Here is a 23,548-nt window from a genome sequence, read left to right on the forward strand (position 1 = left end):
TGCTGCAAACTTGCAAGGTACCTTCATTTGTATGTTTAATGACTGAGGGTCTTTGATTAGATATACTGCATGGGCCTACACATTTTCCCAAAACGATTATATTATGTCCGTTATATTTTTTGTGACAAAGGACGCATTTTGCCAAACCACTGAAAAGAGCTAATTGTCATAATGTGGAATCTCATCAGTCACTGATGTCCGTGGTCGGCTGTGTTTGCCCCTCTGTCTCTGCCCCTTTTAAGGTTCGCTTAACTCACTTCCAAATAAGGAAGCAAACGGCGGCGGTCGTGCACGCGCATCGAGCGGCTCGCGACTCCTATCGCCATATAAGGGAAAAGGCCATTTCTGCTGTGTGTGCGTAGCCTCAGTTCTGCCACTGGCCGCTAGAGGGAGCGCTAAACAGCGGCAAAGAGTACAGATAGAAACAGACAGTACAGGGAAATGTCTCCGATTTTTTTTCTAAATATTATTTGAAAGAATTGAATAATGGAGCATTCACATGCCTAAAGCTGAATATTAGAGTAGAACAATGTCGTTTTTGCGTTTTTAACGAAGCTTGAACTCTATAGTGGTCTCGGCGTTCATCTGCGACAGAGATTCTGCCTTCGTCTGTACAGCGGCGCTTATGTAAATCAAGGCATGGAGTCTGAACCACATTAAAATACACGAGTCAACGCCGACACCTAGTGTGCAAAACTTATATGCAAGACCTATATTCCTGAATCAAGCAACATGGCTTTTCTTTACACTACAAATTAAAGATCACACAGACCTTTCACATGCATATGACTTTTATTAATGGAATGCATAAGGAAATGTAACATTGCTATATGAATAGAGCTCTTCATATACCAAGATCACTTGGCAGTTTTAAAGCTGGTCCTTTGCATTACCTGAATGAATAAAACTGCTGTACAAAAGCAGAAGCCATAAGTGAGGCTGAGATGCCATAAAATTGTGGATAAAGAATGTGGCAGAGGAATACATTGAAAATGGAGTGGAGTGATCACATTACTCTGATCACTGAAAACAACAAAAAACAAATAAACAAAAAATGTTCCCATTTTTTGGCTGATATCTAAACTTTGCCTCATCCACAAGACTTATGTGTGTATTGAATGTAAAGGTAAATGCAATGTGATTACAGATTTTTGTAACAGAAGCAGCTAAGGCCTAGTCAGATGGGGCCAAATATTAAAACGGGTAAGATGAAACGAGACAATGAGAAAAGAACAAACTTATGACAAAGGAAAGAGTGCAAGAGAACATCACTTATTCAGCAAAATAGCATAACAGTTACAGGAGAGGATATAGAAAAACAGTGACACTGTCATTAACCAACCAACCAACCAACAAAAACAAAGAAAACCTCCCATTTGATTCAGACTGACCTCTGAGTACATTGCTTTGTAATTTGGTTAAGTAACATGTGGCTGCAATGGAACTACAGATCAGGTTTTAAATGATTTCTTATCACACTTTTTGTTATTTTTTGTTTTTTTAAAAAGCACCATGCAGTTTATTTCACTAATGTGCCTGGGTGGTCCCTGATGAGTACAATTTTTAATTCCCAAAACAGAAGACAGGACATTAACACAAACGCTAACAATTTCAAAAGGAGTATAAATCAATTGCAAAGTTCAAGTTTGGTGAAAAATGGAATGCATATATAATCCCATATAGGTGCTAAAGTAACAATGCTCTGTAAAATAATGCACATTATAGTGTTGTTACATTTCTTTACAGTATACCAAATCTTATTATAATCAAGTGTGCATTTTAAAGTCATGGCTTGTTGTGTAATGATATAAATAAGAAAAAAAGACATTTATATCCAGTGCCACTTCCTGTTTGACAAACTGCCATGAAAGGTGCCTGCGAGTCTTACTACAAAGGGCAAGATCTTTGGTAATATTAAAATAAGTACATGTAAACAAAATACTTCATCTGTTTTAAGGAGGACAGACCTTGTGCAAAATCTTGTGTCTGATCATTTGTCTACTGATGTTAATTTCTGACAATTATTTTTCTTAAAAAAGATACAATCAGTATATTTTCATAACACCCGAATAGCTGAAAAATAGGCTTTTTGTAATAAACAACTGAGATCGAAAACAAAATTCTCATGGAAAAAATGGCCAATCATAAAAAATGTAAAAACTGAGCAGGTCAAATATGGTGTGCCATTTGTCATGGTAAAATATACTGATTGCCTCTTTTTAAGCCAAAATACATTGCAACAAGACAAGACTGGTTTAAGTGCCAAGTTTGGGAAAGTGTGTTAGCAATATTTGGTGTCAAATGATTGGTTGAATTTGTGTTGTGCTGTTTGTATCTCGAGCAGGAATCTTCGATTAGCCTAAAAAGCTATCTCGATTTTTTGCTTTGCGTAATCGCTTGGGCTCTTGATTTATTCAGAATTCCTGTAGCCTAGACAAAAAAGAGAGGGTTGAGGGTTACTGTCAAACTAGTATTAAAACAATGAATAATCAATCCAATACTTTATTCATTTATTTTAAAAGGTTTCTTTTGGATACTTTTACAATGAGAGATTACAATTATTGCCCTCCCTCTACTTACCTGCTCCAGAAACACTCCGGCCGCCTGGTCTATGGCAGTGCCAACATTTCGGTACTGGCCAGAGTAGCGAATGAAGGCCCAGGTCATCATAGCTACCATGGCCAGACCCAGCATACAGTCACATGCGAATGAAACACTGCTCAGGCCGATGAACAGTAAAAGTGCTGAGAGCACGTACAAGAGACAAACCAGGACAAAAAGCACTGCTGGTGTGCGGAATGCACTGAAAAGGTTCTTTGACTGAAAAAGAAAGAATTTGAAAAAACGATGTAAGGATCAGAAAATTACCTTAGTATAATACAATTTTCTTTCTGTTTCTGCTTCTCACCTCATTGTGCTTGCTGAATGACTCCCAGAGTTCATTTAGCTCTTCGTCTAGGTGAGCCTGATATGTGGCACAAAAGTCCTTCCCACCCATCTTCTTAATGCTGCTAAAGTGATGAAGAGCCTCAGACTTGAAGAAGTTATGCTTCTCCAGCAGATGGTCAGGCGCCACGTAGGGCAGTTCTCCACCACAGACCTGGCAGAGGACATGAGAAACAACAGATGACAGTAAGACAATTCATACATGCATTCCATCTGTATCATATAAATGATATCATCTGTGAAAGCGAGGTATTAAATGTTTCTGTACAGTGTGTCTTATAGTTCAAAGTGGTTTTTTTTTATATAACATAACATTAAGCATCGTCACACGTCTGTTATACGCTGTGAATCAGAATTCTTATTGGAAATGCTTTTTATAGACACCAAACACAGTGAAGTGATTCCAAATCACATACCAACCTTCTCCATATTCTTGTAATACTGGTCCTTAGCGGATGCCACAGCTGCCAAATTGTTAGCCTCAGCTGTAGCCTGCATGAGTCAACACAATGCTTATGACTGTTCTGAACATGTGGTTGGAACGTAGACAGAAACCAGTAACGCGGGTTGACTTTCAATGATTGAGTATGCAGGTGGTGGCAGATTCACTCAAATTCACTCAAACCAAGTAAGGAGATGAGCAATCAAATGAAAAACAGGCCAGAATGTTTTTTGGGGTTTTTTTGTATTCTTAGAAAAGCACAAGTGCAACAGAAATTTGGGTCATATGACTCATTCTTTTATTTTAGATGTAATCAAATGAATTTATATTTCACAATCCATTTCAAAAGAAGCATGTAGAGTGATTACCTGTAGCATAGACTTTGGGTGTGGCAGATCTTCACCCTGGTATATTTTAATATATGACTGAAATAAAAAATAAAATGCATGAGAATGGCGACGCTTATTCTGACACTAAACATGTGAAACACCAGGTGAAAGACAGCTGTGCCCACCTTGAAGTACTCCAGCAGGCCCCTGCATGTCACCTTGTTGCCATTAATCTCCTTCACAGCCAGTCTGTCAGGGTCCAGCAGCATGGGGATGAGGTTGCATAGCTCAGTTTTAAACTCAGATGCCACATCTAAAGTGTGAAGAGGAGAAGAAAACACCAATTTGCACAAGCTGTAAACACCTAACAGGGGTGTTATCAGTCCTCAACTGAACCCTGGACCTCTCTGCATTTATACATTCCTGTTAAGCTCCGAGGTGGAGTATGTCATAAAATCCTGCAGAACACACTTGCTGACCACTTTCATTCATACAATTATCCATTTGGACAATTATGTAGCACTACCACAATACAGAAATTAAGCAGACACAAATTTAGTACTTAAGGTCAGTGACTTTGAACATGGGCAGGACGGTCAGGGCCAGACAGGCTGGTTTGAGTAGTTCACAAATTGCTGATGATCTGTGATTTTCATGCACAATAGTACGATGCAGCAAAAAAAACAACAACAAACTTTTAGTGAATGGTAGTTACGTGGGTGGAAACACTTTGATAAGAGAGGCCAGAGAAATGGTCAGACTGGTTTTAGCTAACAGGAAGGTTTCAGAAACGTAAATAACCACTCTTTATAACTGTGGTGAGCAGAAAGGCATCAGACAGCTCATCAAACCTTGAGGAAGATGGGCTGCAGAAGAACAGCAACAGACCACATAACATGGTTACACACACATGCACACACGCACACACACACACACAGGTTTAACCTTTGTAACAAAAGATGCAGTCTTCACAGGTAAAACCCAGACCTCAAACAAAGAGACATTCACAGAGCTATTAATAGTTTAAACAATTAAACTAACGGCACACCCGCGCAACAAGAAACACCTTTCACTCACAAGTCCTGATATTTTTGATCGCTTGAAAACTGGGTGGGTTCATATGAAAGGCACTGTGTTGTAAGTTGTTCAACATGTCTGTTAATAACAGGAAATGGAAGCTGAAATTCTGATCCACTGAGATATTTACACATGCATACACACGTAAGTACTCCTTTATGTGAGCATAAACAGGAATCAAGGGTGTCGGGTGAATTGCCTAGTTTACATGTCTTTGCAGTATACACACACCAATCTCATATCAATAGCCAGTCATGGCTTTGTTTGAGTTTAAAGTTAGACTTGTTAGATCTGCAAGCTTGTCACATTCATATTTCTTACTCTTATGGATACACTGCTATCTGATATGAGATATTCTCATTTTATTACAGTTAATAACCTCTGAGAAAATACTGAAAATCTTACGTATCCAGGCACTTTGTGACTGTCCCATTATATCCTCTCTAGACCCATACATATCTTACTCCTGAAGGTTAGTTTAGTGTTAAAAAGTAATAGCTCACTAGCACATTTGCAGCAGTTTGTCACTGCATTTCTGTCATTGAATTTGCCAGTTTGGGCACTTCACTGATGGAAAATTGTGCTTCCTTTTTCCAGAGAGAGAATGTGATTCTATATTTATAGCCTGTCAGGGCTCTTCCATCAATCACAGTGAGTAAAAGCCTCTTCTTAATCTTTGTTCTCTGTGTTTAGTTAACATACTAAGCTACTGTCAGGTTTGTTTAGAATTGATGGGAATGTGGCATATCTCAGTCGCTGTTGGCTGCTGTGAGTCAAACAGTTAATCTCTAACTACTGAATCAAATCACAGCAAAGACGACATTTCACAGGGACTTTAAGAATGCAGACAATGACAAAGCATTAGTACATACCACAGAGCTGTCCCTGAAACGAAGGGCTTGTGGCAACCTTCAGGCCAGGATGTGGTAACAGGAAGCAGGAAATAGATGTGAAACAGGAATGAATGTGCTTTCTTACTGACTGTAGCTCCTCATGTTGAGATTCCTTCACCTGAAAACAGGACAAGTGAAGTTGTTACTGTATGTATGTATACATACATGTGTAAAGCATCCTGTCTTGTAGAGCCACACATTTAATATTGCATATTATTTATTCCTTTGACTACTCAATAATGCAAAACTTTTTCTGAGCATTGGAAAGGCACTCATGAAATACAGCAACAGTACCTGGAGCCGTTTATCCAAGAATTGATTGCCTCCCTTCAACCCATAGCTGTACTCGTAGGGGAAGCTCCAGTCTCTGATCAGAAACATGAGTGACTGAGGAAAGCAGGAGAAAAACAAAACCAAAACCAAAAATATTCAAGTAAAAGCAAGAGGATGCAGTTGGGACATTCTTTATTCATTCAAGTTTTACTTCCTTAAGGTTTTCTTACCTGAAATGGCTTTAAAAAGATTTCATCCATTGCCAGTCGGCCATACTCGGTGAACAACTGCAGGAAAGCAGGAAAATGCACAGGTTATAATGCACAAGTTATATTTGAAATATACACTCACTGTCCACTTTAAAAGGAATACCTGTTCACCTGCTCATTTATGCAGTTATCTAATCAGCCAATCATGTGGCAGCAACACATTGCATAAAATTCACACAGACACAGGTGAAGACCTTCAGACAATGTTCACATCAAACATCAGAATGAGGGAAAACGTGATCTCCGTGGCTTGACCCGTGGCATGGTGGCTGGTACCAGAAGAACTGGTTTGAGTATTTCAGAAACTGCTGATCTCCTGCTTCCTGTGGAAACGCCTTGTAATAAGAGAGATCAGAGGAACATGGCCAAATTGTTTTGAGCTGCCAGGAAGAATATAGTAAATATGGTCATACTTTACAATTGTGGTGAGCAAAAAAAGCCTCACAGCATGGTGTTTTTCAACTGTTCAGCACTGGTGAGTCCCACAATTCTTGTTCTCGGTGGACAGGAATGAAACCTGATTTGGGATTCTGCTGTTCTAGCTCATCCACATGCCCTCTGAGATGCTTTGCTGTTCACCACTGTTGTAAAAAAATGCTTATTTGACTTGCTGTTGACTTCCTGTCAGCTCAAACACTTCTGGTCATTCTCCACTGATCACTCTCAACAACAATGTGTTTCAGCCTGCACAAGCTCTGTTTGTATTTTTACACCATTTTCTATAAACCATAGAAAATCATAGTGTGTGAAAATCACAGGAGATCAGCAGTTTCTGAAACACAAAAACCATCTGGCACCAACAACCATGCCATGGTTCAAATCACGTTTTTCTTCATTCTGGTGTTTAATGTAAACTTAAACTGAAGCTCCTGACCTGTATCTGCATATTATGCATTGTGTAGCTGCTACATGATTGGTTGGTAGGATAACTGCTTAAACAAGCAGGTGTACATGCCTTCCTGTTTAAGTGGATGGTGAGTGTAATGTGTGGGTATTACACTGTATGTGAAATAAAACAAAATAAAAATAACAATAATAAAATAAAATCATAGTAGAACATATCAAAGAAATCCCTAACTCGAAGTACGAACAGAACCTTTTCTATGAATTTCATAGTGGACTCACCTGGAGCTGCTGCAAATCATCTTCTTGGACATTTTGTGAAAGGTTGTATATCTACAAAACAACCAGTTATATACAAATCACTAACTATGCACCGCTAAATACGAGAATTGAGGTTTTATTAAGGAAAATGAGGGACTGTATGCACCTGCACTGAGCTGGTCATGGTGCTGAGGGCAAAGATTGTAGCACAGTCTTTCACTGTGGACTGGTTATCAAATGCTCCCTGTGTGTCCATAAGCAACACTGCCACCTTGAGGAAAGAAGAGTGAAAACTGTGTTCATGCTTATACTGTTTACACTTAAGAGTAAAGTTTAAAGTACTGCATGAAAGGCACAGCAAAAGAGAACTTTCCACCAGTTGATAAATGGGGTAAAGTCACAGAACTATTTGCTTATTGCACAGATTCAAAGTAGCAACAGCTGCAATCAGTGTAATGAGTCACATCTTTAAAGATAATTCACAAGTTAATAAGTAATAAAGCATGCAGACTCTGACTCATTATTTGGTCCCTGCATATACTCTGATTAGAAGCAGAGATTTTTGTTTCTAAGACGACACCATGCTGATCTCTCTGTACCTCTTTGCCATTACTTTTCCTCACAGTGAAGACTTCACTCCAGAGCTGGATGCCTGTGGTCTCAGGCTCTGAGCCTCCTCTCCAAGAGAATCCTGTGAGGGGCTCGTCCTCTTGACCGAGCCATTCCTGTCCGGGCTAATGGACCAGAAAAAGAAGAGCAAATGGTAAAAGGAAGATTTAATGGGATTACACTTGATCATAGGTTCTTAGTCCAGGTCATGGAATAGCTTCTATTTCGGTATTGTCCCTACCTCCTACACACCTCATTCAACTATTCAGCTAATTACTAGTCCTTCCTAAGATAAACTGGGTGTGCCAGGAGCAGGGATAACACTAAAATGTGCAGGACAAGGGGTAGTCCTGTGGACTGGACCATTATGGAGGTACTGACATTTCATAACTCAATATCCAACCTGCAGAAAGATGTACAGGTAATCTGTGACAGCTATCCATATCTTTTATTAAACTTTGGGTGTCACTTTAGATTTTGGTAGCAATCTGGTTTTTGTGTTAATTATATACATTGTTGTGTTAAATACACACAGAAATAAAGGTAAAAATGCCAGAAATATGCAGGAAAATAACATGAACTAGTTAATGAACCTAGAATGCTATCGAAACCCCAGCAACATTCGGGTAAGTTAGCTAGCCAGCTAACATTATACACCAGGGGTGTCCAGTCTTATCCGCAAAGGGCTGGTGAGGGTGCAGGTTTTCACTCCAACCAAGCAGAAGCCACACATGAGTCTACTGAAAGCTAAGATCAGTTGATTAGCCAGTTGGAATCAGGTGTAGCTTCTACTTGGTTGGAATGAAAACCTGCACCCACACTGGCCCTTTCTGGACAAGATTGGACACCCCTGTTATACACCAATCAGCCACAACGTTAAAAACCACCCGCCTAATACTGGCTCTCATTGTCCTGCCAAAATAGCTCCGATGCATCGAGGCATGGACTCTACAAGACCTCTGATGGTGTGCTGTCCTATCAATCTGATGTTAGCAGCAGATCCTTTAAGTTCTGTAAGTTTTTAGACAGGGCCTGAGATCTAGGGAATCTGGAGGCCAAGTCTCAAATTCATGTTCCTCACACCGTTCCTGAAGAACTGCCGCAGTGTGGCAGGGTGCATTATCCTGCTGTTAGGGAATACCGTCGCAATGAAGGGGTGTACTTGGTCTGCAACAATATAAAAGGTAGGTGGTACATGTCCAATTACATCCACATGAATGCAAGAACCAAAAGGTTTTCCACTAGAACATTTCCCAGAGCATCAGACTGCCTCTAGCTTGCCCTCTTCCAATTGTGCAGCCATTTTGTCCACAGGTAAGTGACACACATGCAAGATGTCACTCAGATCCTTATGCTTACCCATTTTTCCTGCTTCCAGCTCAGCTTTGAGAACTAACTGTTCACTTGCTGCCTAATATATCCCTTGACAGGTGCCATTGTAACAAGATAATCAATGTTATTCACTGTCAGTGGTTTCAGTGTTACATCTGATTAGTGCTGATAATCAAGCTCACTTGGTTGTTTAACTTAATTGTTCCAAAATGCTTCCCTTAGAAAGCTGTCAAACACAGAGGTGTATAAAAGTCATTAAAAGTCACTTTAAGTAAGTCACTGGGTTTTGTACTCTTTCCACCACTGTTACTACTATTACACAGCAGTACTGCAAGCTGTGCAACCCAAAAAAGTTTAACTATGAGGTTCTCTTAAAGCCGAGTCAGCATTTCTGATGTGTTAAATTAGACTACTTTTGCATATTTTTGCCAGACTGTTCACATTCCTGTACAAATTAGTCCATAGTATTTAGCTACATGAACATCAGGTTAGACAACATGCATCAGAAGCTTTATTTATGATAGTTTCAGATACTTCATTCCTCTGCTGCAACAACATGCACTACGTACAAACAGGGATTATTCAATTGGATTATAAATAGTAAGACAGATACTGAAGACAAACTCTTCTATTTAAAAGGAAAATACTATAACTAAAAGGAACCCTTAGTAACATAATAAAAATAAAAATAAATAAATTAAAATAATATATTTAATATAAAAAATAAGCAAATAAAAAAAATTGAACTAGATGCTGTTTGGGTAACTGTTTCCTATAATATGTTAAAAATAAAGCAGCCAAATTCTTTTAAAAGTTTGCATTTGAATGACGTCAGATATAGAATTTGAATGCATTTGTATAGCAATGAGGCATAGACAGTGTATACAGTTGCCCTATAAACCACAACCGAAAAACTGTCGTGAAGTCATGTGAAGAATTGCAATGAAGGAGGCAACATTTTATACCACAATTTTTTGTCACTGTGTCTTTTTGTCTGTTTAGCCAGAGTAGCCACGTTTTCCTACTGTCTGATCAATCTTTCTCGCTCAGCAGCCTACGTTCTTCATGTGCATACTAGTCAAACACTTAGTGATGTCATCAAGGTGTGGAGCTATGGTGAGCCAATCTGGAATGGAGGACGTCAAATTGAGCATTTGAGCTTCAGGTGAACACCGCCATCTAGTGAACACACATCCATGACATACCAGTTTTTTCTCTCCCCATAACTAGTCATGTTGCTTTCATTCACTTTAAAAAGCTACACTTGTTGAATGGTCTTTTCACATTTGGCAGCTTTCAAGTAATGCAACAATGCAATATCAATCATGCTCTTAAGGAAAAAGAATGTGGGTGTGTGGGACTGAAGTCACTTCATTTTGTATAGCTGAGGTGAAGTTAATACCTGACATATGCCTTACACTTACTCATGCTAGGGCTGGGTGGTATGAAATAATCTCACAATTCTTGAATGCATGTCTACAATACAAGCCATATACACACACAATATATATATATATATATATATATATATATATATATATATATATATATATATATATATATATATATATATATATATATATATATATATATATATATATATATATATATATATATTAGTGTCCGCCAACTTTCTGCAGAGTCAATCGCTACAGACCTCCAAACTTCATGTGGCCTTCAGATTAGCTCAAGAACAGTGTGCAGAGATCTTCATGGAATGGGTTTCCATGGCCGAGCATCTGCATCCAAGCCATACATCACCAAGTGCAATGCAAAGCGTCGGATGCAGTGGTGTAAAGCACGCCGCCACTGGACTCTAGAGCAGTGGAGACGCGTTCTCTGGAGTGACGAATCGCGCTTCTCCATCTGGCAATCTGATGGACGAGTCTGGGTTTGGCGGTTGCCAGGAGAACGGTACTTGTCTGACTGCATTGTGCCAAGTGTAAAGTTTGGTGGAGGGGGGATTATGGTGTGGGGTTGTTTTTCAGGAGCTGGGCTTGGCCCCTTAGTTCCAGTGAAAGGAACTCTGAATGCTTCAGCATACCAAGACATTTTGGACAATTCCATGCTCCCAACTTTGTGGGAACAGTTTGGAGCTCAACCCGATAGAACACCTTTGGGATGAATTAGAGCGGAGACTGAGAGCCAGGCCTTCTCGTCCAACATCAGTGTGTGACCTCACAAATGCGCTTCTGGAAGAATGGTCAAAAATTCCCATAAACACACTCCTAAACCTTGTGGACAGCCTTCCCAGAAGAGTTGAAGGTGTTATAGCTGCAAAGGGCGGACCGACGTCATATTGAACCCTATGGATTAGGAATGGGATGTCACTTAAGTTCATATGCGAGTCAAGGCAGGTGAGCGAATACTTTTGGCAATATAGTGTAATATATATATATGTGTGTGCGTGTTCTCATTGTTCATAAAACTGTCAACAATACTGTAATGTTCCATTAAAAATGTTTTTCAATGATTCATATAATGTTTACAAAAATACATGTGTTATATTATGTTACACAATAAATATATTTATAAAAAATCTTTTTTTTTGCTTGTTTTAAAATTAGCCAATAATAATAAAAAACTGCTCACTGGTTAAGATTCTGTACAACTAATCAGAAAAGAGAGTTCATAGCATTGCTGGACACTGTTGGCTTGGCCTTTAACCCAAAACTGCTCTAGTGGTGTCTTACAAATCCTGACTCTGCACTTTGACCCCATTCCAAGGCTTGTGGAACAGAAATCTTCTTAAAGCATACACACCGAGCAACATATAATCATGGACAAAAGTTCAAGTAGCCCCATGTTTTAAAGTGATCCATTTTACTTAAAGAGTTAGAGACGGTAGCGAGTCTGTGGTTGGTCACGTCATTCCAGTCAAATTGCCACCTACTTTGAATTAGGTGGATCTTCAACATGTTTACCGACTTAATGTTCCAGAATTTGAGGAACACTCGAGGCAAGGTTTGCTAAACTAGTGTATCCCTGTCGCTGTGTTTCATGTTTGTGAATCCAGTTTGGTTTTTTTTTTTTTTTTTACATTTGATGTTAGAGGAAGAAAACAGCATTATTTAGCATTATACTACACCACTGCTGAATTCTCAGGTCTCATGTGCTAGTTCTAACAAGCTACAATGAGACTTGTATGGCAGGTGCATCACATTAGCTAGACTAATAATTAGCAAAGAAAGGTATAATTAGTGTTTGGTGACACTTTCTGTAAAGAGAAGTGAAAAAGAAAGACTGGTAGGGAAAGGACTGGTGCTATACCACATGAACAGAACAGGAACTAACTTTTTAACTACCATTAAGTGTAAGAATAAACAAACTAGAATGAGTTAGATGTCTTGTTCTATAATAAATGAAAAATTTCTCCACATAATCTAAGCCAAATAATAATTAGATTGTTGTGTTTTGCTGTTATCTAACAAAGAAAAATGTATAATCATTGATATGGCCATTTGCTTTCAACACTTATATTTTCAGGACTGAATGTTGTGCTTTGAAGTTTCTTTGTGTTTTTGTCTTATTAACAAAGAGAACAAAAAAACAGGGGGGAGAAGGAAATTATTCTATTTATAACATTAGTGATAACAGGCATTAACATTTATAGCCATTGGCAGACGCCCTTCTCCAGAGCAATGTACAAAAGTGCTTTTCTCTAGCTTGCCTTCTTTCCATGGTGCATCCTGGAGCCATCTCTTCCATCAGTTAAACAATGCATGCACCTGCCCATCTACATGATGTAAAAGAAAACATCAAGCCCCCTTCTTCCATTGCTCCACGGTCCAATTATGATGCACACATGCCCATTATCACCGTTTTCAGCAGTGGACCGGAGTCAGTATGGGTACTCTGACCAATCTGTGGCTACGTAACCCCACATACAGCAAACTACGATGCACTGTGTATTCTCATAATCAGCATTAACATTTTTTTCAGCACTTTGTGCTACAGTAGCTCTGAGATTTGATCCTGTGGCTGGCTTACCAGTTGTCCTTCTTTGGATCACTTTTGGTAGGTACTGACCACAGCATTCAAGGAACACCCTACTAGACCTGCTGTTTGGAGATGCCCTGACCCAGTAGTCTAGCCATCACAATTTGGCCCTCATCAAAGTTGCCCAGTTATTTATGCTTGCCCAATTTTTCTGCTTCTAACACATGAATTTTGAAAACTGACCGTTCACTTGCTGACTAATATATCAGCAACTTAGCAGGCACCATTGTAACAAGATTATCAAATGTTCTTTCCTTCATCTGTGTAGATGGTGATTGGTGTAGATGTCCCATAACATTAAACAGTAACTAGAAATGGTTAAACGTAAAATAAACAGTAACTATAAACAGTTTTAAACTGTGACACACAATAAAAAAAAACATGTTGCTGTAGGAAAAGAATCTACTTCAGGTTAATATTACATCACCTAAGCTTGAATTATTCGGAACCAATCCATTATGCATGTAACAGTGATTTGCGCATTTGTAAAGATAGGTGACTGACCTTCCTGTGCATGTATCGAAGCATGAAGTCCAGGAGAAAGCTCTTTCCCTTGCGAAAAGCACCGGCAACAGATAGCACCACCACCTCCAAATCTCGAACCTCAGGTGCTAGCAGTATCTGTTCAAGTGCTTTTGTCTCCAAACCAAAGGAGTGATCTTCCTTATTGACGGTCACTATTTGGACCGCGCAAGGTTTAGAGGGCATCTTTGGTTCTCTGCTGTGGCAACTATGCTGCGGATAACAGGTATAAAGTTCAGCTTAGTAAACACTATTCTCGATAAAAACAAACTTAATTTCAGTACCATGACTTTTATCACGTTTGCCAAGACTAGCTGCTTTCTACTAGCTCTTTCACAAGCCAAGATCTTTCTATGAAGCATCATTTGAGACAACGAAGGCCCTGTTAGTTTTTCTGGAAATGTGTAATGTAGACTGTAGAGAGGTTAAAAGCATGCTCTACTCCACTCAGAGATCTACATCCCTGTGAAAGAATGCCTTTGTTTTTGCCATCTTGGCCACCCTCGCCTGTAGGCAAATGAGTCCAGTCACCAGTTTCAAGCAATCATTTCACACATAGTACTTAAATGTCACTGAATCACTGCACATCTGCATCAGTCAGAAGATGATGATTGTTAGGTGTTTTTTTTTCCCTTCCTTTTACAACTAGAAACACAGGCCAACCAGAGTCTGGGTGTTATATATATATATATATATATATATATATGCAGAATGCCCTAAAACTGCAGTAGTGGTTTGAGGTGTGGTAGCCTGCATGAAAACACAAGTAGCAACATGCCGCACATTTCTCTCTGGTGAATCTGCACTACTTCCAGTGGAGCTCTGACATGAGACAAGATGGGAGGAAAACTCTTGCTCTTTAACACATCAATCAAATTGTGTTATCTTCAAACAAACTTAAGTTTATGGCTCCAACAAAGTGAAAAAGACTTTCACAACAACCACTGGGTGGGAGAAAATAGGCAAATATTTTGTTGTATCACTGAAAATACACACAGCCCATTGACGTGTATGAATGGTGGCAGTGAAGCTGCAGGACAGCAGGACTGAACAAACTGATAGCAACGTGTCAGATTTACATAAGAGGAGCTTTAGAGTCTTTACTTTCACTACTGACTACTAACATAAAGTCATGGAAAGTCTAAATGGCGCTAATGATCGTTAGACTTTTGCTACAAGAAAGTATCTTTGCTACTAAAGCCTCCTTATGCAGTTAGCACAAGTGACAAGGAACAGTCTACAAGTAGCAAAGGCGCCGTGTTAATTTTCTAATCTAACATGCACACTCAATATATATATATATATATATATATATATATATATATATATATATAAAGGTGTTCTATCAATTTATATATATATTTACAAAATAAATAAAAAGCCTTAAAGTAACTTTTAGTATGTATTGATGCGCTGCAAACTCGTTAAACAAACACAAGACGAAGCTTGAGGAACTATTTTTAGAAGTAAGCTGTAAACACTGCATACACTTACACTATAGCGGATTAATCTATCTTACCTCTGTATCTGTTAAGTTATTAATTTGGCCACGGCTTCAAGTTGAGAAAGCAGAGTCTATCGTAGTCTGGAAACAATTAGACAACTTTTTTTTTTTTTCCAGCGCCGAATCGCCCACATCGACGTGCCACATGGGAGTTGTAGTTTGTTTGTAACGCTTCTGCCCTCAGTCTCAGGCGGCTGCGCGGAAATCAGTGCGCGAAAATGACGACACTAAAAACGCCATTTCCCAGGATGCACTTTAAAAACGCAATGGCGCACACTAGATCGATACAGCTGATGAAGAACGTGGAGGATGCTAATATTTGTTTTTCGCTTTGAGCAACAGGGCTTAGAGGTTAATTGTAATATTATTTTATCGGGGTTGGAATAATATGGGTGTGGACTGACTTCTTCCTCTAGCCATTTTGGGCAGTGCCTGTCTGTCTATAAAGCTTTCAGCAGTGAGTCATTTGGGAAACAAATACCAAGTACTGCTGAAACAAAGCTAGATCAACAACAGACCATGTATTCATTTTAAATATGGCGCTGAATCCAGTGAGGGTAATCACTGCAGAAGTTTATTGACAAGTGCCTTACATATAAACAAAAGATGGAGGCATTTTGGTTCAAGCTGCTAAACACACCACTAAACAATTGAACCTATTTAAATTAACAGAATAAAATATGGTGCACTAATTATGACAGAAAAGTAAAGTTTTTTTTTAAACACATTGACATTATAGTGTTAATAATCAACAGAGGGAAAAAAAGATTGAATTATTACACTTTGGGTGCACATAAGGTGTATTAGCTGGCAGTTTTTCCTTTAATATCACTTCATCTTTACAAACCATTATAAATCATTCATATCAATGGAAAAGAATTCATTCTTATTCTTAAAAATGTCAAACTACACAGATTTGTTAGTTTATTAGGTACACCTAAGTGCAGTTATCCAATAACTGATGGCAATCAATCACCGATTGAAACCTCCGAGTTTGTTAGTTGCAGTATTTACCATTCGTTAATGATAAAAGGGTCATGTTAGGACCATAACTAATTGGGTATTATTTGGAGAAGTTTTAGTACAGCACTGACGGCAGTTGTGCTGGTATGGCTGCTGAAAATGGTCCCTCTCCCAGATAATATCTGGTCAGGACTGGTCCTGTGGTGATCACTTTCCGCTGCATCAGTAACTGTATACCTACAAGTGACCTTTATGATACGGTTACCTTGTAATCAGTGTAGCGACAAGGAAGGTGTACCTAATAAACTTGGAACCAAGTGCTTACATTATTCAACTGCATATTCAAGGTATACATCTTCTCTGGCTATAAAAAGTGCTGCCTGATAAATGTCTTTATCAGTGGTTTTGTTTTGACAGTCATGTGTGCTATAAATTCTGAATTTTGGGTGGCTAGAGTGTACATTATAGTTTAACAACACTTTAGAAAGAGTATACTCCAGTTGCCTCCTTAATGTTATGATTGACAGATTTGTTTTCTTTTTTTTGCTTTTTGCACAAATTGTGCAAAACTGCAATGTATGAAAGCTGTACATAAACAGCCCTCTCATTTCTCTTAATCTTTTTCCAGAACAATTTTTCATTCCAGAAAATGTACAGTACATGCTCTATACATAATCTGTATGGCCTTATCCAGGAATGTGTATCAGAGTATCAGTGGTTTCCTCCTGCTAAATCGAGCAGTGATCCTGCAGCTTCTTGTGCCTCTGCGTCAAGTTGGAGGATCTCAACTGTTTCCAGGTCCAGGTCGCTGTTTCCGGGCAACACTAGGTATTGGTATCGTTCACATTGATAATAGTGGAACTCGATGTAGCCACTGTCTCCCAGTGGGTCTTTCTCCGACTCGGCCTCATCTGTAAGCTCTACAGACTGTATGGCCACCAGCTCCTCATGCTCTGGGATCAAAGAGCATGGTGCATTTGAAGACAGGGTTGGGTTATCTAAGCCTGCGATACAGAACAGAATAGGTGACATACAGTAATCTGTTTATATACAAGGAAATAGTACATAAAAATAATACTTAAGTTTTCAAATTTACTAAACAGTGTCTACTCATTTTTACTTCTGGTTCCATATGTTAAAGTCAGTCATGAAGGAAAATATGCTACATTTCATATTATAACATCTGTCTAGTCAGTTATTTCTGTAAAGCAATGCCTAGCAAAGAGGAGAACATAAACACAGACACAGGCCTAAAATCCCTCTTCATAAAGCCTGGGCTAAAAAGACGGAAATTAAGAGGCCTATAGTTTGCCCGGGTAATTCCAAGTTGTTGTCATGACAACAGCAAACAAACGCAAATCTTTGCAAGAATTAGAAAACAATACTACATATGTGGGAATGATTTTTTTGCCAGAAAATTCAGGGAAATTTCACAACCTTACATGAGGTTTAATAGAGAACCTAATTGTTAAATATTGTTTTTCACTCTATATTTTGTGATTACATATAAAATCTCTAAACCTGAAATTGCCATATTGTCACACGTAGCAGTCTGACCATGATCAACAGCCTCCAACCTGTTAAAAAAAACAGTGATAAAATACAACTGATCAGATTAAAAAAACTCATAAAATACCAAAGTACAAAGTATGTGTATAGTTTAAAGAAATACTCACAAAACAGAATTATTCAGCAAACTGCTGTTATTGCTGTGGCAGTAATGGGTTTTCTTAAGCACCTCCAAAAGAGCCGGACGATATTCTGGGCAAACGCACCACAGTGACCCCTTTCCAATGGACTATGATTAAAAGCACAGATTTCATTGTTAACACACTTTCATGCTGATGCTCAGCATGAGTACAGCATTAAAATTTTGTGAACTAAATCCTAAGAGACACACTTGACTCTTGTCCCTTTGCATCCTGTGAAAGCTCTTGCTCAGGGACAGGTTGTGTCGCACCGAATTTCTCCAGCCACTTGGGGCGGTCCTGTAGTAGGGGAAGTTGTTGACTATCCACTCATAGATCCCTCTTACAGGAAGCCTTTTGTCTGGCGAGTCTTCGATGGCCATGAAGATGAGACTGCTGAAAGAGTATGGAGGCTTGCCCGGGGAAGATGGTAGATTTGAAATAGGGGTTTCAAATTGAGGCAGTAAGGGCATTTTGGACAGAGGCAGTATGTTTCTCTGATGCAGCCAGTTGAGGCAGGTCAAGTCATCCTGATCTGATGGAGTTGAGGAACTGAGGCAGTGTGACTTAAACCCTCCTGATGACTGAAGGAGGTGAGAAGGAGAGGACTGGGGAAGAGAAGGTGGAGAGAGTGGGAGTGAGGCAGGTACTGTAGCAGAGGGCTGAGGAAGAGATGGAGAAAGGGAAAGTGCTTTAGAAGGGTTTGTGGGGGAGTGTATGGGGGAGAGGCATGGCAGTGTGTGTGTGTGGTTCTCCATCTGACTCCCAGCTCCAAGGCATGTGTACACACATTCAGCTTCTGGTCTGCTAGAACACAAACAAAAAGGTCATTAAATTCATACAAAGATGCAGATCAAGTAACATAAACTCTTTCTCAAGGACGTGGGGATGTGATAGCTTAGTGGTTAAGGTGTTGTGTGAGTTTTAATCCCAGGTCCACCAAGCTGCCACTGCTGGGCCCCTAAGCAAGGCCCTTAACCCCTCAATTGCTCAGTTGTATTATCAAAGGAGATAGATTCACTCTGTCACTCACTCTGGATAAGGGTGTCTGTTAAATGCTGTAAATGTAAATAAGATAAACATTAGTACTGCACTTTTTTCTATATAGGTTGCACTGTACTGTGAATAAGTTAGATTTAAAAGGTCTAGTTGTTCTGTACAATAACTATTCTTTTGGTCCAAGTCTGCAAGTTGGTAAATAATTGAGCAAACTAGTAAGCCAAGAAACTCTCTCTCTCGCTCACACACACATACACACACACGCACGCGCTCTCACTTCCAAGTGCAGTCTACCGGAGAGCAATGCGGGGGATGGGAGTCAGAGTCATAATATTTCAAATAATTAATAAATAATTAACAAGAAAGAAAAATGTTAAATGCATTTATTACACCACTCTACCTTGCTAGTTTTAATAGTGAAAGCACATGGCACATGTAGTTTACCTGACAAAATGGCGCGAGAGTATTAGGTTACGGTGCGAACAATTATTCACTCAAGAGCCTTTCATGTGAGGAATAAATAGCGACAGGCAGGAGAAACTTACCCCACGGACTAACTTTCACTCCGGATTTAAAATGCTTATTACTTTGCGTCTAATCTGTTAAAGGTGAGGCGCAAAAAGTAGGAATTTTGCTCAAAATTTGACCAAAAGAGCAGCCACTCATCAAAAATATCCCCTCACTGTCCTGCCCGCGTCCTCTCCTTTCCCAGGTTACCTAGGAAACCAAAAAGACGCTTTGCAGCCGGCGCGCCTCGAGCGCGAGACCATCCTTAAAGAGACACGCATGTATTTAGCCAGAGTGGGAATAAGTTGGTTAAAAACCAATCTGTATACATTATCAAAAAAAGTGGTGCTAAACTGATATATTCTATATTCAAAGGAACACTATATTACCAAATGCATTGGGGCACCCCTCCAAATCACTGAATTCAGGTTTTGTTTTTCAGGGTTTGGGCTTTGGCCCCTTAGCAAATTTGGCACACAGTTTCCACTCTAATTCATCCCAAAGGTGTTCTATCAGGTTGACGTCAGGACTCTGTGCAGGCCAGTCAAGTTCCTCCACAACAAACTCGCTCATCCATGTCTTTATGGACCTTGCTTTGTGCCCTGGTGTGTAGTCATGTTGGAACAGGAAGGGGCCATCACCAAACTGTTCCCACAAAGTTGGGAGCATGAAATTGTCCAAAATGTCTTGGTATGTTCCTTTCCTTGGAACTAAGGGGCCAAGCCCAACCCCTGAAAAACAACACCTGAATTCAATGATTTGGAGGGGTGTCCAGTATACTTTTGTCAATATAGTGTATCTTCTGTACCTAGTATATCTTTTATATGGAAAGATGCAATGTAAAAGACAGACACTCAAGGTTTAATAGATGACTTTCAGTGCCAAGGAAAGGTACAGCCCCAGGTCTGTTCCTGGGGAGTTTGCAGTGTGTGGTTAGTCAGAATCCTAACATTAGTCAGTGACTGGAAAATCAAGGCTAATTCATGTAGTGTGTACATAGCTTTTTGCACTACATCTTTTTTTTCCTGAAAGTGTGCTACATAATTAAACAGCATGATAATACACCTACATTACAGATGAACTTTCTAGTATACAATTACTGTCTGCTGCCCATCTGCTGCAATGCACAGTTTGTTAGCCCTCCTCTCTCTTACCCATAAAGGAAACAGGACAGAATGTACATTGGACCACTGCTAATCAAATATCATTTGGGTGTGGATCATTCTCAGCATATCAATGACAGACATGGTCATGGTATGTTTGTGGGTGTTGTGCTGGTATTAGTTAAACACTGTGTGCACTCCTAGGTATACAGACAGAGACCTTTTTGTTTTAATGCCTAGATCAGGGGTGTGTAATTTCCAATCAAGCAGGAGACACACCTGATTCCACCTGTTTAGTCTATTGACTTTCAAATTACTATGAGGTATGGATTTTGCTCGGTTGGAATGAAAACGGTGACACTGGCCACAATTTCTGTGTAAGACTTAACACCCCTGACTATATATGACATTACATTATATTACATTATATTGTATTGTATTGTATTATAATATAATGTAATATAATATAATATATTACATTACATTACATTACATTACATTACATTACATTATATCTTTAAACCCAGCACTGACATAGCAAATCTTTGCACCACTGTTCATGTCACTATCCTTGTTGTGCTGAGAATAGTTCAGAAATAACATACCATATATACAGAAATGTGTCACTATGTCAGTGGGGTAGATTGGGATTACATTTTGTAATTGTACACCCTCAAAATGCACATACAGTATCCTCTGAAAGTATCAAAACTGCAAGGCCAGTTGTTGTGTTTTTGCTATACACTGAAGACATTTGGGTTTGATATCAAAAGATGAGTATGAGACAATAGGCCAGAATTACAGCTTTCTTTTCCTGATATTTACACCTAGGTGTCTTAAACAACTTTGACCATGGCATCTTTGGTGGCAAACCAAATTCAAATTCAATTTTTATTTGTCACATACACAATCATACACATTAATAGATGTAGCCAAATGCTTTTTATGACTGTCCTTGATATAAACAAATTGAAGCAATTAACACTATGGTAAGAGAATACAAATAATATACAAATGAGATACATTCTTCTGTTTTGATGCTTTTTTTCTTTTTTCCCCAGGCTTGTACTTGTCTTTCAGCTGTTGTTTGTTTCTGGGGGTTTCTCCCTTCATACTCCTTTTCAGGGGGTGAAATCCTGCTCAGTTGGGTTAAGGTGTGATGATTGACTTGGCCAGTCTAAAACCTTATACTTTTTTCCCTGATGAAGTACTTTCTTATGTTGTCAGTGTGTTTTGGATCATTGGGTCATTGTCTTTCTTTGTACTGAAGTCAACTTGCTGATGTTCAGGAGAAGATTGTTCTGCTGACACCAAATCTCCAGGTTTTTAATTTCCTTTAGGTAGGCCATCTTGTCGTTCTCAGAGATTAGGCCCACCAAAACTGTCATCAGCAAACAATGATAGTGGTGGAGTTGGAAGTGGCCACACACTCAAATGTGTAAAGTGAGTACAGCAGGAGGCTCAGAACACAACCCTGGGGGGCTCCAATGCTGAAGATGAGGGAGGACGAGACATGTTTGCCCACTTGTACTGCTTTTGGTTTGTTTGTCAGGAAGTTGGGGGATCCATCAACAAATGGTCTGATGAGCAGATTGCATCTCCTGATACAGTCTATATATTTCTGCTCTCAAAGTTTTTGTCAATTGGTGGATAGTGATGCCTTCACCCCTGCCTTGTGAAGGTTGTTGGTGATATCACTGATGTTTTTGAGATATTCTTCAGAGGTCTCATGATATTTTTTTCATCAAATGCTTCGGTTTTCTTTGGCCAAACTGTTCCATGTCTGGTTGTTTAAAAAAAGAAAAAAGAAAAAGTACAGTTACAAATTATTTCTATGGCTATGTTCAGTGCATATTTACCTCTTCTCTCCTTCAATATTGTATGCTTTTCTCCCCTAGACAGCTCTCTGTTCTTCACGTTGCCTTTATTATTTTAACCCACAGATGTCAATGGTAAAAAGCTGGGCTCAAATCAAGAGCCCACTTTTTCACTTTCAGAGCTACACTATATTGCCAAAAGTATTCGCTCACCCATCCAAATAATCAGATCAGGTGTTCCAATCACTTCCATGACCACAGGTGTATAAAATCAAGCACCTAGGCATGCAGACTGTTTTTACAAACATTTGTGAAAGAATGGGTCGCTCTCAGGAGCTCAGTGAATTCCAGCGTGGAACTGTGATAGGATGCCACCTGTGCAACAAATCCAGTCGTGAAATTTCCTCGCTCCTAAATGTTCCACAGTCAACTGTCAGCTGTATTATAAGAACGTGGAAGTGTTTGGGAACGACAGCAACTCAGCCACGAAGTGGTAGGCCACGTAAACTGACGGAGCGGGGTCAGCGGATGCTGAGGCACATAGTGCGAAGAGGTCGCCAACTTTCTGCAGAGTCAATCGCTACAGACCTCCAAACTTCATGTGGCCTTCAGATTAGGTCAAGAACAGTGTGCAGAGATTTTCATGGAATGGGTTTCCATGGCCGAGCAGCTGCATCCAAGCCATACATCACCAAGTGCAATGCAAAGCGTCGGATGCAGTGGTGTAAAGCACGCCGCCACTGGACTCTAGAGCAGTGGAGACGCGTTCTCTGGAGTGACGAATCGCACTTCTCCATCTGGCAATCTGATGGACGAGTCTGGGTTTGGCGGTTGCCAGGAGAACGGTACTTGTCTGACTGCATTGTGCCAAGTGTAAAGTTTGGTGGAGGGGGGATTATGGTGTGGGGTTGTTTTTCAGGAGCTGGGCTTGGCCCCTTAGTTCCAGTGAAAGGAACTCTGAATGCTTCAGCATACCAAGACATTTTGGACAATTCCATGCTCCCAACTTTGTGGGAACAGTTTGGAGCTGGCCCCTTCCTCTTCCAACATGACTGTGCACCAGTGCACAAAGCAAGGTCCATAAAGACATGGATGACAGAGTCTGGTGTGGATGAACTTGACTGGCCTGCACAGAGTCCTGACCTCAACCCGATAGAACACCTTTGGGATGA

At 39.6% G+C, this 23,548-nt stretch overlaps 2 protein-coding genes across 5 annotated transcripts; both read right to left on the reverse strand.

Annotated features, from left to right (window-relative positions):
- Positions 1 to 1,256: 1,256 nt before the first annotated feature.
- Positions 1,257 to 15,473, reverse strand: atl3 (atlastin 3). Of its 2 annotated transcripts, none has more exons than XM_058396161.1 (14): positions 15,315 to 15,473; positions 13,778 to 14,008; positions 7,933 to 8,067; positions 7,500 to 7,604; positions 7,355 to 7,405; positions 6,191 to 6,247; positions 5,982 to 6,074; positions 5,667 to 5,805; positions 3,903 to 4,030; positions 3,757 to 3,813; positions 3,367 to 3,438; positions 2,909 to 3,100; positions 2,581 to 2,820; positions 1,257 to 2,430 (listed from the first exon to the last, which is right to left on the reverse strand). In XM_058396161.1, exons 2-14 carry the CDS (start codon positions 13,979 to 13,981, stop codon positions 2,368 to 2,370), a joined length of 1,536 nt encoding a protein of 511 aa, XP_058252144.1. In that variant the 5' UTR covers positions 13,982 to 14,008; positions 15,315 to 15,473; the 3' UTR covers positions 1,257 to 2,367. The 2 variants fall into 2 exon arrangements, with proteins under 2 accessions (XP_058252144.1, XP_058252145.1); XM_058396162.1 differs by having other exon boundaries at positions 13,778 to 14,003; positions 15,315 to 15,457.
- Positions 15,474 to 15,859: 386 nt separating this feature from the next.
- Positions 15,860 to 19,680, reverse strand: si:ch211-145o7.3 (forkhead box protein N2). Of its 3 annotated transcripts, XM_058396409.1 has the most exons (6): positions 19,495 to 19,680; positions 18,984 to 19,008; positions 18,163 to 18,754; positions 17,939 to 18,060; positions 17,784 to 17,839; positions 15,860 to 17,266 (listed from the first exon to the last, which is right to left on the reverse strand). In XM_058396409.1, exons 3-6 carry the CDS (start codon positions 18,706 to 18,708, stop codon positions 16,974 to 16,976), a joined length of 1,017 nt encoding a protein of 338 aa, XP_058252392.1. In that variant the 5' UTR covers positions 18,709 to 18,754; positions 18,984 to 19,008; positions 19,495 to 19,680; the 3' UTR covers positions 15,860 to 16,973. The 3 variants fall into 3 exon arrangements, with proteins under 3 accessions (XP_058252392.1, XP_058252391.1, XP_058252390.1); XM_058396408.1 differs by lacking the exon at positions 18,984 to 19,008 and having other exon boundaries at positions 18,163 to 18,757; XM_058396407.1 differs by lacking the exon at positions 18,984 to 19,008 and having other exon boundaries at positions 19,495 to 19,679.
- Between the last annotated feature and the right edge of the window lie 3,868 nt (positions 19,681 to 23,548).

The sequence above is a fragment of the Hemibagrus wyckioides genome, linkage group LG08 (genome assembly GCF_019097595.1).
Source record: "Hemibagrus wyckioides isolate EC202008001 linkage group LG08, SWU_Hwy_1.0, whole genome shotgun sequence".
NCBI classification, from domain to species: domain Eukaryota; kingdom Metazoa; phylum Chordata; class Actinopteri; order Siluriformes; family Bagridae; genus Hemibagrus; species Hemibagrus wyckioides.